The 16,760-nt window shown below is 45.4% G+C and overlaps 1 protein-coding gene across 1 annotated transcript; it reads right to left on the bottom strand.

The window, feature by feature from the left end:
• Positions 1-6,960: 6,960 nt before the first annotated feature.
• ndnf (neuron-derived neurotrophic factor) lies at positions 6,961-11,849 on the bottom strand (the record flags this gene model as incomplete). The annotated part of the gene is made up of 3 exons (XM_079221035.1): positions 6,961-9,083; positions 11,213-11,337; positions 11,647-11,849. The coding sequence occupies 3 exons, from the start codon at positions 11,847-11,849 to the stop codon at positions 7,690-7,692; spliced, it is 1,722 nt and encodes a 573-aa protein (XP_079077161.1). The 3' UTR covers positions 6,961-7,689.
• Positions 11,850-16,760: the final 4,911 nt, after the last annotated feature.

Raw genomic sequence — 16,760 nt, 5'->3', positions numbered from 1 at the left:
TTAGGCAACAAAACCAACGGTTGGGTTTAGGCAACAAAACCAACAGTTAGGTTTAGGCAACAACACCAACAGTTAGGTTTATGCAACACAACCAACAGGTTTCTTGTTGAAAGTCCTGTTTGTTGGCTTCGTCTTCTTTCTCTCCCGCCCACCAATACTCGTCGTTTTGGATATTATGAAGTACGTCTCTTGCTCTGATGTTTCTTCGTCGTGTGGATGCATTTCATTTGTGTATCCACCACGCTGAAGGCTCCTAGTTGACTTTCCATTGGCTTTATTTTCGTGAATTATCCCAATGGAGCTCGGCTGAGATGCCCGGGGGCAACTGGCCCGTCTTCCCAGGAATGGGCTCGTGGTCTGGACGGGTTTGGAAGGGAGTCTTTCTCTGCTAACTCGGAGCTTTGTCTCGCCGGTTTGGACCGGAGCCTCAGTGATGATCAATCCCCGAAGCCTCTGAAGTGGCTACCTCTCTGCGTGAGATTCTAAAGCGTCATAATTTCATTACCCACAGTTTACTTTGGAGATTCCTGGAGACAGTGGCACCAGTGTGAGTCAGAAATCATTTAATTTAACTCTCCGGCATTGCAGGAGCGTTTCTTTTTCTCTGTTACACTCACAGCCCGACCAGCAGAAGTGTCACTCAGCTCTGAGTTGAGCAACTAGTTGCATTCACGTAAAACACAAAACCGGCACATAAAGGCCAACTCACAACTGTTGCAGGTCCATGAAGCATCTGGAATTGAAGAAACTACTTCAGTGAAACTGTCAGTTTGAGGGTTTATTAACTCTGACTTTGACATTTTTGGAAACACACGTATTATTTATTCTAGCTGAGAAGATTGATACGACTAAATATACCACCGCTAGCAGCTTAGCTTATCCCAAAGGGTCTCAACCACAGACTGTCTATAAGAAGTGGACGTAGTCATCGTGACGTCACTCATTGGTTTGTGGACTGATGTTATGAAGCCTCCAGTTTGCCGATTTCTTTGTCGCCATCTTGGAATACAGCCACCGCCATCCACGCTTTTGTGCAACCAGTGAACAGGAAGTGATCATATATGGACTGAAGAGAAGTGACGTAGAGACCTGTCAATCACCTTGTAGCCCCGCCCCTAAAGCGTCCCCTGCTTTATGGTCTGTTTGACTCTAAATGACCATAATTTACTAAATGAACATCATGCTGTATTGAAGAAGACTTGAAACTAGAGATTGAGACATGTCGATGATCACACATGTAAACATGTCCAGAGGACGATGTTAGAAGCTGTAAGAGCCGCTAGCAGTTAGCTGTAGCTTCATATTTGCTGTCCTGATATGACAGTGGTAGGAAACCATTACTTGTTATATTCATGAAAAAATGTATAAAGCTTTCTGACAGTATAAGTTAGTCAACCACATCATTTCCAGCCTGAGTTTGATGGAGATTGTTTGGCGGCTCATGATTTCTCCCCCGCTGACCTCCATGTCTGTCTCCACCCGTCACTCGGCTGCATGTGCACACGTATATACAAACCTCACGCATCAGAGCTCCATGCCACGCAGAGGATAAACACAGACGCATAGAGGCTTCTCTGTACGTTTGCATGTTGTTGGGTTTCTTTCCCACCGGAGAGCCGGACATTCTTCATCAAAGACGCCACGGCCGTCAGGCGGCAGATCTCCTTCACACATTGCGGGGAGAACGTTTTCCGAGCGCAGCCAAACTTTATTAGTGCGTGCACTAGGTTTTATTACAGGGATATCCATGACGCTCCCACACGGCTCTCTGGAAGCTCCTCCACATTGTTCCAGGGCAGCGGCAGGTTAATGGAAGCCAGGTGGAGACGCCCTCGTCCCGCCTGCGTTCCCTCCGGTCCAGCACCGCGTGATTGACAGCGAGCCGTGGCGGTGGATCGGCAGTGCGGCGGCTACCCAGAATCAGAGGGCGGGACGGAAAACACGGGCAATTCCCGAGCAACAGCTGCTCTTCTTGGCCCACGACGAACAGAGAGCGAGCGCTGCCGTTCACCTGAGACTGTCTTTGATTGCATCCTGTGGATACGTGCGTCTGGCTTCTCTCTCTGCTGGTTCCTGGTTAATTGGGTCTATTGGTTAAAGTCACCCGATGCTCCCAGATGTGTGTTTTCGTTTTTTTAAGTGCGAGGAAGGTTGCTGCAGCGTCGGTGGTCTGGTGAGCATCACCTGGGTTGTTTTTTTTATTATTTTGGAAAGCTATCATTTTCAGAAGGCGTCCAAAAATCAAGAGCAGAAATGTTCCATTTTGATTCAGGTACCGTAAAAGTCGGGTTACGAGCCGCTACTACCTTCGGTCAGTGTCCCCGTTAGCTCCCCGCTGTAGCTAGCTGGGGCTCCTGCTAGCACTCCGTTACTTCCCCGCTAACTTCCGCTAGCTTCCCGAAAACCACCGAAGGTAGCGGGACCAGGCTCGACACCCGACTTGGGCAGAGGGGACGCGGGCAGTAGCGGCAGCAGTGGGCTGTAGCAGCAGCAGCGCTAGCTAGCAGCAGCAGCGCTAGCTAGCAGCAGCGCGCTGCTCCTAGCTTGCTACAGCACTGACACTGACCGGAGGTAGGAGCGGCTTTTAACCCGACTTTTACGGTACTATTCTTTTTTGCTTTAAGAAAATAAGTAGGTGGCGGAGGCGCGGCCGGGATTACATTTCACCCAGATACAACAGATACGTTTTTCTGATTGGCTATTCGTGTAGCCCATGTCTTTTTATTGATTGGCAGGGGATTCGGGGGAGACGTGCTTGATTCCTCCATGATGAGGGTCATGTTTGTGCGCTGCGGCACATTAAATAGCCTAGAGTTTTTTTTCAGCGTGAGAAATACGATGTGTGGCGGGAGGGCGTGACATAAGACCGAAATGCGTGACAGTCACGCTCAATGCGTGACACTGGAGAGCCCTGCGTGAAATAGTCATGAATTGCAATCTGTTGGTTTTGTGCACATGGACAAAGTTCAGGAAGGACAACATGGTTGGGCTTAAAATATCTTGGGACAGTTCATGTTTAGGAAATAGAATGAACACCGGTCTCATAGTCCCGTATGTGTTGACGCATCAACCTCCTCTACATAAGTGGAATGCATTGATATTTAATAATAATTCACTTAATCCGTGTTTCCCTTGCCGTTGTTTTCGTCCCGACTCCCCCTCCGTGTCCCGAAGCTGAAACCAGTAGATTCCTGTGTGAGTATCTCACGGCTGAAACCTTCTGCAGACGATCTTATCAACAAAGTGACTTCATCAGCTGCAGCTTTATACTTTTCCTTCTGGAGGAGGTCAAGTATTAGAGAGGATTTAGACGTCACGTTTTCTGTTTCTTCTGTTTTTCTTTCTGTGGTACCGAACTTCTTCGTCTTTGTTGTGTCATCTCTTATTATTTATTGTTTTTATTGTTTCTTCATTTGTTTCACCGGTCACGTCATCCTCTGGATCATGTGATTGGCTCCCATTGGTCGGTTGTACTTCATGGGCGTGGCCACACCCATTTTGTGTTGTGTTTAGGTAAAAGCCCTGACGAAACACGTGACTCTTTTAATGGATTTAGCTTCTTAATAAAGGCTTTTTAAAAATATTTCCTAGCCTTGCCTTCATATCTCTCCCTCTTATCTGAGCTGCTGGACATTTCCATACATCTAGTAATGTATAGTTGTGTCGCAGTATTAAAGTGAACTTTGAATTTGTAGAATTCTAAAATTTGAAATTTAAAATTTGTAAAATTATGATATTATCTCGTCACTTTAGAGAGTCACTTTAAGTAACATAAAAATTAAGATAAACGCAACAAAATGGTTTGAAATGCAGATTTTGTGACATTGAAAATATAAACCAAGCGCCTTCAACGTCATTTACCAGCAAATCATTCATCTAATGGCGGTCCAGGTGTATAGAAGTAGAAATACTTTGTTACGTCTTTTTTGGATATCTTATATACTCCTTAACTTAAACCTTTAGTCCAGTCTACTCCTTACTAAACCTTTAGTCCAGTCTACTCCATAACTTAAACCTTTAGTCCAGTCTACTCCGTAACTTAAACCTTTAGTCCAGTCTACTCCTTACTAAACCTTTAGTCCAGTCTACTCCGTAACTTAAACCTTTAGTCCAGTCTACTCCATAACTTAAACCTTTAGTCCAGTCTACTCCTAACTAAACCTTTAGTCCAGTCTACTCCATAACTTAAACCTTTAGTCCAGTCTACTCCTTAACTTAAACCTTTAGTCCAGTCTACTCCGTAACTTAAACCTTTAGTCCAGTCTACTCCTTACTAAACCTTTAGTCCAGTCTACTCCGTAACTTAAACCTTTAGTCCAGTCTACTCCTTAACTTAAACCTTTAGTCCAGTCTACTCCTTAACTTAAACCTTTAGTCCAGTCTACTCCTTAACTTAAACCTTTAGTCCAGTCTACTCCTTAACTTAAACCTTTAGTCCAGTCTACTCCGTAACTTAAACCTTTAGTCCAGTCTACTCCTTACTAAACCTTTAGTCCAGTCTACTCCGTAACTTAAACCTTTAGTCCAGTCTACTCCGTAACTTAAACCTTTAGTCCAGTCTACTCCTTACTAAACCTTTAGTCCAGTCTACTCCGTAACTTAAACCTTTAGTCCAGTCTACTCCATAACTTAAACCTTTAGTCCAGTCTACTCCTAACTAAACCTTTAGTCCAGTCTACTCCATAACTTAAACCTTTAGTCCAGTCTACTCCTTAACTTAAACCTTTAGTCCAGTCTACTCCGTAACTTAAACCTTTAGTCCAGTCTACTCCTAACTAAACCTTTAGTCCAGTCTACTCCGTAACTTAAACCTTTAGTCCAGTCTACTCCTAACTAAACCTTTAGTCCAGTCTACTCCTTACTAAACCTTTAGTCCAGTCTACTCCGTATCTTAAACCTTTAGTCCAGTCTACTCCTTACTAAACCTTTAGTCCAGTCTACTCCGTATCTTAAACCTTTAGTCCAGTCTACTCCTTACTAAACCTTTAGTCCAGTCTACTCCGTATCTTAAACCTTTAGTCCAGTCTACTCCTAACTAAACCTTTAGTCCAGTCTACTCCTAACTAAACCTTTAGTCCAGTCTACTCCTTAACTTAAACCTTTAGTCCAGTCTACTCCTTAACTAAACCTTTAGTCCAGTCTACTCCTTACTAAACCTTTAGTCCAGTCTACTCCATAACTTAAACCTTTAGTCCAGTCTACTCCATAACTTAAACCTTTAGTCCAGTCTACTCCGTAACTTAAACCTTTAGTCCAGTCTACTCCTTACTAAACCTTTAGTCCAGTCTACTCCGTAACTTAAACCTTTAGTCCAGTCTACTCCTTACTAAACCTTTAGTCCAGTCTACTCCTAACTAAACCTTTAGTCCAGTCTACTCCGTATCTTAAACCTTTAGTCCAGTCTACTCCTAACTAAACCTTTAGTCCAGTCTACTCCGTATCTTAAACCTTTAGTCCAGTCTACTCCTAACTAAACCTTTAGTCCAGTCTACTCCTAACTAAACCTTTAGTCCAGTCTACTCCTTAACTTAAACCTTTAGTCCAGTCTACTCCTTAACTAAACCTTTAGTCCAGTCTACTCCTTAACTAAACCTTTAGTCCAGTCTACTTCTAACTAAACCTTTAGTCCAGTCTACTCCGTATCTTAAACCTTTAGTCCAGTCTACTGCTTAACTTAAACCTTTAGTCCAGTCTACTCCTAACTAAACCTTTAGTCCAGTCTACTCCTAACTAAACCTTTAGTCCAGTCTACTCCTAACTAAACCTTTAGTCCAGTCTACTCCTAACTAAACCTTTAGTCCAGTCTACTCCTTAACTTAAACCTTTAGTCCAGTCTACTCCGTAACTTAAACCTTTAGTCCAGTCTACTCCTAACTAAACCTTTAGTCCAGTCTACTCCTAACTAAACCTTTAGTCCAGTCTACTCCTAACTAAACCTTTAGTCCAGTCTACTCCTAACTAAACCTTTAGTCCAGTCTACTCCTTAACTTAAACCTTTAGTCCAGTCTACTCCGTAACTTAAACCTTTAGTCCAGTCTACTCCGTAACTTAAACCTTTAGTCCAGTCTACTCCTTAACTAAACCTTTAGTCCAGTCTACTCCGTAACTTAAACCTGCTTCTCAAAGACAGGATGTTGACATGGAAGCAGGTTTCAGAGCTTTTTTGTCGATCTCAGGATCTTCTGCCATGGTTTTAATCCAGAACACCAGCAGAGTTAAAACAGACTTTTAAGTTCCATTTTTGAGGTAACTTCAGAGAAAAAAGGCCAGAAAGATGTTTTATTCTGAAAAATGACCAGATACATCTCTGAGCGAGACCTAATTTTTCAGAATAAAACATCTTGTCGGCCTTTTTTCTCTCTGAATGAGGATACTTATATCCTCCTTCATAGTGTCATATTGCTTTTTGGAGAATTATGATGATAAGTTCAGAATAGATGCAAAAATATACTTATGTACAATATATAACGTTGAACATTGTTGCTCCTGGATGATCACAGCCCACACAACTCCTGGTCCTTGGTCATGGAGCCACAGCACTTAAATAATAAACTTAATTATTCCCAAAATTCTGACCCTTTGCTTTTTTATTAACAGCATTTACTTGTACTTTTACTTTCAATACTTAAGTACATTTAATATCAGAAAATTACTTTTGATACTTAAGTACAGAAAATATCAGATACTTTAAGACTTTTACTCAAGTAGTATTGAAATAGGTGACTTTTACTTTTACTGGAGTCATTTTCCAGTAAGGTATCTTTACTTTTACTCTTTTACTTTTACTTTTGGGTACTTTATACACCACTGCTCGTCACAAACCCTTTTTTGGGGCGGATCAAGTTATCACTTTTAAAAGTTGTGCTTTTGACCTCCTCGTGTCGACGTCTGCGTCCGTGAACACAGAACGCAGCGGTGATGTTAACGGCAAAAGAACATGACACCCGGGTGACAGAGGGATTACTGGTTCTATATTTAGTGTTTATGTACATGGATATTGGCAGGACAACTCTGTACATGTGACACACACACACACACACATACACACACACACACACACACACACACACACACACGCACAGCGATACAGTGATAATAACACAGATCTCCAGCACAGAACACATTTACAAGATGGGCTCTAGAGCAAACACTGGCTGAGACACAGACGGGAATGTCCGAACTACGACGACTTCCTCGTGAAACTGGAATTTCCTGGCAACAGTTATTATTGTCATCGATAAAAACGATCAAAAAAAGAAAAAGAGAGAGAGAGAGAGACGAAAAAGTATAAAATAATTTAAATTCCTCCTAAAACATGTAGTGAATATGCAGTGAGAGATCTATACAAAGCGGGCGGCGGCGGCGGCTGCTGCGTCTCCTCCCACAGGACGGACGAGAGAAAGAAGAAGAAACGTCATGCAGCGGCAAAGAAAGATGACCTCCTCTTTAAGCTCCGCCTCCCCGGCGGCAGCTCCGCCCACAAGCCACCCAGAGGTGCCGCCGATGAAATGTAAACATAAATATACAGGTGGATTTCTCTCTCCACGAACAGTTCAGTCACTGCCACAGGCCCCGTCCGCTTGTGTGAGTAGTCAGTCCGTATACACTCCTTAGTAGAATATCACTTAGAGTTAAATAAACTTATTTAATATATAGATTTATAATAGATTTTATTCTCTGCAGAGTCACTCAGCAGTATTTCCTCGTTTTCACCAGTTTGCTCTGGTACTTCACCGAGTGGCCGCTGTGTCCCACCACGTAAACGTCCAGCAGGTAGGTCTTCCCGGCCTCCAGACCCGCGACGGTCTCCGTGGTCACGGCTTTCTGCAGGTTGGGGCTGTGGAAGTACTTGCACAGGACCTTTTCCGACTTCCGGCGGGTCTCCGGCCCGGCGCACTGGTTCTGCTCCCGGCGCCGCTGCTCCTCGCCGTAGTTCTCGGCCACCTCCTTGCGGTAGATGCAGTACTTGTTGCGGTCCTGCGTGCCCAGCCAGGCCACGGTGGCGGAGGAGCAGGTGCGCAGCTTGTCGAAGGCCTTGATGCGCGTGTCCTCCGGCAGCGACGGGAAGGGCTGCTTGCTGCTGGGCCGGGTGCTGGCGAGCACCTTCAAGGTGGAGGCGCCCTTCCTGCTGCCGCGCAGGCGGATCAGGTACTTGGCCTTGGGCTTCCCGCGCAGCTGGAACTGCCGCACGCCCTCCACGTTCTGGGAGAGCAGCAGCTTCCCGTCGCGCCGCACCTGCACCTGCACGGCGTCCAGGCACGTGTGGACGAACAGGGTGACCCTCTGGTGGGAGGACACCGGGGCGAAGCGCAGGAACTTGCTGCCCTTCCTCTTGATGAAGACGTCCGACACTTTGCCGTCCTTCAGCTCCACCGTCTTCTGCCGGGCTTCCTCTTTGGTGCGGGCGAAGGTCCCCACGTACGCCGTGCTGGTGTTGGTCGCGGAGTTCAGCGCGAACACGTCGAAGTAGTACTGCGTGTCGGGCTTCAGGTCCGTCACGGTGAAGATGTTCTTGTTGCCGATGCACACCTTCTGGATGTCCGCTGCCCGGGGCTTGGCCGCGTACGCCCGGGAGATCTTGTTGCTCGTGAGGCCGCGGTCTTTGCCGAACCCGTGGTCGGGCACGAAGCCGAAGTGGGCGAAGTCAAACGGGCTGAAGTCCCTGCCGGGCTTCGGGGCCAACATGAAGGCGTCGTCCACGCTCATCTTGGCCTCGGCGGCGCACATGCTCTTGAAGTTGTGCTCCTTGTTGATCACCACGCAGTACTGGACCGGCTGGCCCATCAGGAAGCCCGTGGGCGTCGGCTTCCAGGCCAGGGTGACGGTGGTGCGGCCCAGCGCGGTCACGTCCACTCGGGGGTCGTAGGGCAGCTCCGGGTAGGGCTGGTCGGACTCCGGGGTGGTGGTGGCGTAGACCTTGAAGTTGCTGTCCTTCTCCGTGGACAGCAGCTCCAGCTGGTAGAGGCCGGACGGCGTGCTGGTGGCCACGTACGCCTCCACGTCGTTGCCCTTGTAGGTGAAGAGCTCCGTCCCCTCGTCCACGGTCACCTGCTGCTTCTGCTGGTCCAGAGGTTCAGGCTCTCCTGGAAAACACAAATAATAACACTGTTACACTGCAGCCATGACCTCGACGGTGTTTTTCTTCTTCTATGTTCTTCTGCTTTTGATGAAAAGTCATTTCCACCCGTGCTAAAAGCGTTTGATAAGTTGACGTCACGACGGAGCTCTGCAGAGCCTCGCGGGCGATTAGCCCCTCGCGGGAGCCGCCATGTTTTCACTCCAAACATCCCCAAAAAGATCACAAACCGGCATTCACTCGGCCTTTCTGGGGAAGCCGTGCTACAAAGAGGTGCCTTGTAGCTTTATACGCCAGAGAGGCGGCCCAAGCATAATATTATGTTTGTCAACCAGAGAGCGCGCTCAGTGGTGTACTATAAATTAATGCTCAAAGATCGACTCCCACCAGAGACATTCTGCACACAAAAAGAGCAGCAAAGACGGGAAGGAGTGTTGCTCCAATTGCTCTGCGAGTATTGGGTCCAATTCATAAACTGTGTAATCACCGTCTCTCATTGGTTTGTCGCCATCTTGTTTTTTGCAACCAGAAGTGACACGAGAGGTTGGAGGGTTACAATCAACATTCATGAAAACACTGAGAAAGGGTTAAAGATGGACGACGAAAAGACGGACAACTCCCAGAATGGACAACGCCTTGGTGTCGACCTGTCAATCACCTTGTAGCCCCGCCCTAAAGCGTCCCCTGCTTTATGGTCTGTTTGACTCTAAATTACCATAATGTACTAAATGAACATCATGCTGTATTGAAGAAGACTTGAAACTAGAGATTGAGACATAAACTCATGTTTACAATGTTTACTGAGGGAATACATCAAGAGAGGTAGAGTCATTTATATAGACTTCTATACAACCAGAGGAGTCACCCCCTGGTGGTCAGGAGAGAGAATGCAAGTTTAAGACAAGAAGCATTGACTTCTATACAACCAGAGGAGTCGCCCCTTGGTGGTCAGTAGAGAGAATGCAAGTTTAAGACATGAAGCATTGACTTCTATACAACCAGAGGAGTCGCCCCCTGATGGTCAGGAGAGAGAGCGCAGCTTAAACACATGAAGCATAGACTTCTATACAACCAGAGGAGTCACTCCCTGATGGTCAGGAGAGAGAATGCAGCTTTAACACAGTGTTTTTCAACTTTGCTTGAGCCGCGGCACATTTTCTACAATAAAAAAAATCCTGCGGCACACCAACAACCAAAAAAGTTACAAAATGTCACATTGTAGCATATACAGCACATATGGTAGGTACTTATTGCGCTACCTACTGGCATTGAGGAATATTTCATTAATAGGCCAGCCACTATATTGCAGGCTCAGACGCTCAACAATGGAAATTATTTGCGGCAACTAAATAATATTCTTTGGGACCGATTAAGTGAAATTTGACATTTTCCCATGGCACACCTGACGATCTCTCACGGCACACTGGTTGAAAATCACTGCTTTAACACATGAAGCATAGACTTAATTTCTCAGATCCGTTGGTTGCCACCTGGTCCATATTTGCTGTTATTCTTCTACTTACAGACACATTATTTTCTCATGTACACGTCTTCCACAGAGTAAAACCCCAATAAATCATTTAGTAATATTTGATCTGACAGCAGCGCAGCCACAAAAGCAGGTGCTCGTGTATTTAATATTCAAATGTATGCTCACATCACACATCTACACTAAAGCGACCCCCCTTTGTTCGTCTGGAAAGATCTGCTGCGTTGAGAACGCCCCTCCAGATGGAGAAAGTGTTAAAGCGAGGGAGAAAAGCAAAAAACAAAAGTCAAGAGAGAGAGAGAGAGAAAAGAGGAAGACAGAGTGCAGCAGGATTCACCCTAAGAAGACCAAGACAGCTTAAGTAAAGGGACGTAATGGCTTTGATTCAGTACGTCGACGAGCCCTCCTCTGAAATTATAGACGTCGGCTTGGGCCGAGTCAGACACCATAAGTGGTCAGACTAGACACTACGACTGTGACTTAATTAAAACCCACCAAAACACAGAGCCTAACATCACTGCGTAGGTTAATTGTGTGTGTGTGTGTGTGTGTGTGTGTGTGTGTGTGTGTGTGTGTGTGTGTGGATAGTGATATTTCCACGTAGCGTGTCATTAACCTCTTCCACTGCTGCTTGATGTCAATTATACCTGATGCCTCTCCGCTGGCCTCCTCCGGCAGCTCCTGCAGGGTGAGTTTCCACTCCAGAGGAGCATCGCAAGGTGTCACGGTCACAGACAGGGGTGTGTTGTCTTCCTCCACCACAAAGTAGTACCTGGGGGAAATAACAGGCTTTTTAAAGGGACTGTAAACATTTTTTTTAACCCAGAATAATGTGTAGGGTGAAAGGCATGAGCAGACAGTTTGAGACCAGCGGTATCGTCAATTACACCAACACGACTTTCTCATTTATTATTTAGCCTTTGCATCTGCATTATAGATCATGCTCCTGAGCAACCTCTGATGTTTCCTATATCTATTTACACTAAGTGGCCATCTGCAAGTGTAATGCAGTCCTGGGTGAAAGGTGTGGCTCGGTCAGAGTTGCGCTTACAGTCGTAGGTTTCGTGCGAGCGGCGCTCACCTTTTGGGCGTGTCCCTGAACAGGTAGCCGCTGATCTCGGCTCCGTCCGGGATGACGGAGGAGTCGTGGAACAGCGACTTGTCCCTGATCTGCATCTGGAAGAGCCCTTCGTCTCTCGTGGGCAGCTTCTGGGCCAGAGCTCCCAGTCCCAGCAGTCCCAGCAGCACCAGCAGCCCCATGCTGCAACCTTTACACTGCCTCATTCTGAAAGACAAAGGAAACGCTACTTCAGTTTCATCGTTGTATTGAGTTGCATGAATTTTTGGGGGAAACAAGCTCATTTGTTTGCTTGCTGAGAGCTAGACGAGAAGATTGATACCTCTCATGTCCTGTAAATGTGAAACTACAGACAGCAGCTGACTAGCTTAGCTTAGCATTAACCCTGGAAACAGGAGGAAAACAGCTGTTTTTAATGTATTTATTTAACCTTGCAGGAATATTTCCCAATGAGATTGTTAATCTCTGTTTTCCGAGGGAGTCCTGGCCAAGAAGGCAGCATGAAAGGTTTCACATAAAAGATCAACCAACATAATAAAAATCAACCGCAGATTGCATCAACCAATGAAATGTCAGTATTCAGTAACAGGACACTGCAATCCTGTTTTTACCATGTTCCATGCTTATAGAGTATTCTAGTTTAAGGTCACTCAGCTCACATCAAGATGAGGATGCAAACTCTTTCAAAGCTCTTTCACTGGAGACAGCAGGTTCAAGGCTAACGGAGAAAAAACATGGTGCTGTCGGCTAAAAGGAAGAAAACACTTTTCTCTGCCAAGACACAGAACAGCACACAACCCTCCCTAAAACCCCAAATGGTCATTCGTACATTTGCTTTTTGTATGAATTAAACAAATGAGATGCAAAGTGTTAATTAGTGAGTTTTAGAAGTGCCAGTAGACAAGGTTTTCCACTTTTGCACAGAGCTAGCTGCTTCCCCCTGCTTCAAGTCTTTATGCTAAGCTAAGCTAATCAACTCTTTTCACCAACTTTGTATAACAGTAGTTTCAATCTTCTCATCTAAGAAGAAAGCAAATGAAAATAAACTTACAAAAATATCAAACTATTCCTTTTAGAGTAAAACCAAAATATAATTTAATTATAAAAGAGAAAACAGGCAGATTTTGGGCTAGCTTTTACCCCGTTTCAAGTCTTTGTGCTATGCTAACAAGCTCATATTTAGCATACATATATGAGAGTGGTGTCAATCATCTCATCCAACTCTTGCCAAAAAAAACAAACATAACTTGCAGTTAGTTTTAAGACTGCTAAGTGTGTTTTGGACAGAGCCAGGCTAGCTGTTTCCCTCTGCTTCCAGTCTTTATGCTAAGCTAAGATAAACTGAGCAATCCCTGTCTCTAGCTTCAAATAAGAGTGGTATCCAGGGCTCTCAAGTGTCACGCATTGAGCGTGACTGTCACGCATTTCGGTCTTAAGTCCCGCCCTCCCGCCACACATCGTATTTCTCACGCTGAAAAAAAACTCTCGGCTATTTAATGTGCCGCAGCGCACAAACATGACCTGGTCGCGCTGCCCTCACCATGGAGGAATGTGTCACTCTTACCTGTCTTAAAAACTAGAGAGCCCTGGGTATCTGTCTTTTTATCTAACTCCTGGATGCAAGCACACAAAGGAGTGTGCTTCCCAAAATGTCAAACATATAACTTGACTTAATAAAAGAAAAAACTGGTGGACAGATTTAGTTTTCTTTGGACAGAGCCAGGCTAGCTGTTTCCTCCTGCTTCCAGTCTTTATGCTAAGCTAAGATAATCCACTCCTGTCACTGGCTTCACATAAGAGTGGTATCAGTCCCTGCAAGACAACACATGAATGTATTAACCAAAAGGTCAAACTTCCCCTTCACAGTAAAACATGACTGGAAAGAGCCGGACGAGCCGCTATCTTTCCGCTACGCTAAGATGAGCTCACATTTAGCATCCAGACACGAGAGCGCTATCAATCTTCTCATATAACCCGACAAGAGTTCCCAAAATGCACGTTATCAATCAATATTGGTGGCTCATATATCGCGTGTTCAAAATGTCTATTTTTTTTTTTTGCAATGGAAGTTCTGAATGCCTTTTTTTTTGGCTCCTTTTTCTTTCCTTTCGTTCTGGCGTTAGCTTGAGTTCTGTTTGGCAACACTGAGCTTTTGGCAGCGGACTTCACAGCGTCTCTAAAAGCGTTCTGCTTTAATTAGTTCCCCGCTACATATTTCTGTTTATTTCACTTTATGTTAAAAATGTGTTTTGTTTTTTCTTGTCTTTTAGTTTTAACCTTAATTAACATTTAAACCGAGTGACAGCAGTGACGCCATCTTTTGAGTGAATCAGTGACCAGAAGTAAAGGGGGGTTGAATGAGGAGAGGAATGAAGGGGGGGGGGGGGGGGGTCACATTTAAATACCGACGTGTGAAGGAAAAGACATGGCTGGAAACTCCAGGGAACCGCACTATTTCATAAAACGCTTTACATAAAAACCCTTCACATCCATGTCGTTTAGGTTGTATTGACGCTAATAGGAAACTGTTTAGTCCTCAGCTGGAGCCGAGCTGAGAGCCTCTCACGTATCCCTGTCTATTGATTTTCCCCCCATTGATTGCAGCTGATGGGAACGCCAAATCCCCGGTGATTTTAATCAGCGTAATGAAGGCAGATTAGCCAGATACTTTACCGCCATTTACTGCGAGGGAGATGTTGTCCTTTTAATGACCCCATCCCCTCCTTTTCTTTGGCTCTCCCTCCCTTGTCTGTCTCTTCCCCTTGATCACAGCTTTTTTTATCAACAAATAATCTCTTTCACACTCTCACACACACACACTCTCACACACACACACACACACACACACACACACACACACACACACACACACACACACACACACACAGTACAGCCCTTTTAACTTTGTCTTTTCTGCTGGCTCCGTTTCCTCCCTAAACAGAGGCAGATAAGTGAAACCAGAGGACTCGGCCTGGACTCTGCACTACAAACATGGCTTCATTTCTGCATTGTAGTTCTTTAAAAACACTCACAGGGGTGAAAAGAGAGAAGCACTTAAGCTCCATCAGTGTCTCCGTCTCCACGGACCAGAGGAGTAAGGTCACTATTATGAAGGGCACTAATGCTTGTGCTCACACACTGCAGAGCCGGTATCGATACCTTTCTGTATAGCGACCAAAATAACCCGGAACCGAGTATCAGATGGTCAAACGATACCTGGGATCGACCCGCTTTGATCCCAGATGTAGAAGAAAAAGACTATTATGTCGAGTTCAGCCAATCACTGCAGGCGTTGTTTGATTCAGCGTGTGATTGAAGTCTGAGCCGGGCGGCTAGCGGCTAACAGCTAGCGCCTAACAGCTCGCAGATACAGCTAGCGGTTAACAGCTAGCGGCTAACAGCTCGCAGATACAGCTAGCGGTTTACAGCTAGCGGATAAAAGCTTGCAGATACAGCTAGCGGCTAACAGATAGCGGCTAACAGCTCGCAGATGCAGCTAGCGGTTAACAGCAGGCGGTTAACAGCTAGCGGATAAAAGCTTGCGGATACAGCTAGCGGCTAACAGCTAACGGCGAACAGTGCGTCATATGAGCCCTGTGCAGCAGCTGTGCGACGTTTAGTGGGACGTTTTCTCAGAGGAGACTAAAGCTTTGTTTGTTCTCCGCAGACGTCACGCGAGCTACGAGGATGAACGGAGGAGGAATTATCCTCCTCACCACCAGGGGGCGATCACACAAGATGAACGGAGAGGAATCCAGAAGACAACAACTCAGAGATGTGAACACAGACTGAAGGTGTAACCACTAAACTCCATGAACCAACCTCCACTATAGAGAGGATTATAATTATAAACTCATGTCTCATATTCATAAACTACTTTATCATCTTTAAATAAACCTGTAGAGTATTAAATGTGTTATAAAGAAACTAAGGTTGAATATCCTGCAAAATATTTGATTTGGCTGCTAAATATTTACTTGCATGGAGATGTTTAACACTTCCACTTTGTTTTTGCCGCCATCTCTTCTGCGCTCAAAGCACAGGACGGGATGTGAACGCAGCGTTTCTCTCACAGAGGATCTGCACCCGACACCAGAGTCTATATTTACGCCCCTGAGTCAGAACACCAAAACTTCAGCGGGCGAAAAGAAAAAAGGAAAAGCGCCTAAGTGGCACTTGGAGGTCTGACTCGGGGAGATCCGTATCTCGGCTCTCCTCCTCCAGTCCAGAACAAAAGACGCGTCTCTTGATACAAGACGGGCCTCTGCTCCTCCTCCTGGTCCGCCCGGCACCCTGGCGTCGTTACGCACGCAGTCCGCCATCACTCACTCAGCGGGGGGGGGTTATCAACGCGGCCGTTAGCGCGTCCTTCCACGTTATCTCCATGCGCTGTGTTTGGTGGACTCGGTGGCACGAGACTGGAAACAACCACCGGACCGGTGGTTGTTTCCAGTCTCGTGCCACCGAGTCCACCAAACAGAACACGTCCGACAACAACAACGCGACTTTAAAGCGCAGCCGCATCTGGAAGCCATCGGCCTCCGTGTTTAATGAGGACAGAGTCTTTGTTTCGCTGCTTCTTTTTCATCTTATTTTATTGATATACGTTTATGGGGTTTTGTTTTTGTTTCTCTTTAAGTGGAATGTGGAGAACGTCCCGCGCGGTTAGAGTCTTGTGCGTAAAAGTGGATTCATGGACCTTGAAAAAACAAAAATCCCCAAAAGTTTAGTAACAGTCATGTAAATGTGTTATATTCATGTGTTCATGTAAATGTGTTATATTCATGTGTTCATGTCGTTCATTTACACTGAGTTTGAAATAATGAATATGCTTTTAAAAGAGACTCAGAATATAAGCAGGCATACATACAGGCATCTATATACATGTTTATTCTTTTAATCAAACTATTGTCTCATTCATTTGAGTCATTTCAGGTTTACTGTATGCTTTGTGTTCTCATTGTTAGTTTAAATACTACATTTACTCACTTTTTACAGCTTACACCCAGACTTCACTAAATGTTTGTCATGGACATTTGGTTTAAAGTCATGGAAAGCTGGTTCATGGTACGCAGCTCTGGATGGATCCATCCAGAGGGGACGGGATGAGCCCAGAT

This window comes from Taurulus bubalis, assembly GCF_910589615.1.
Source record: "Taurulus bubalis genome assembly, chromosome: 7".
NCBI lineage: Eukaryota > Metazoa > Chordata > Actinopteri > Perciformes > Cottidae > Taurulus > Taurulus bubalis.
The sequence above is the reverse complement of the archived record's forward strand: the minus strand, read 5'-3'. Positions and strand labels throughout refer to the sequence as shown.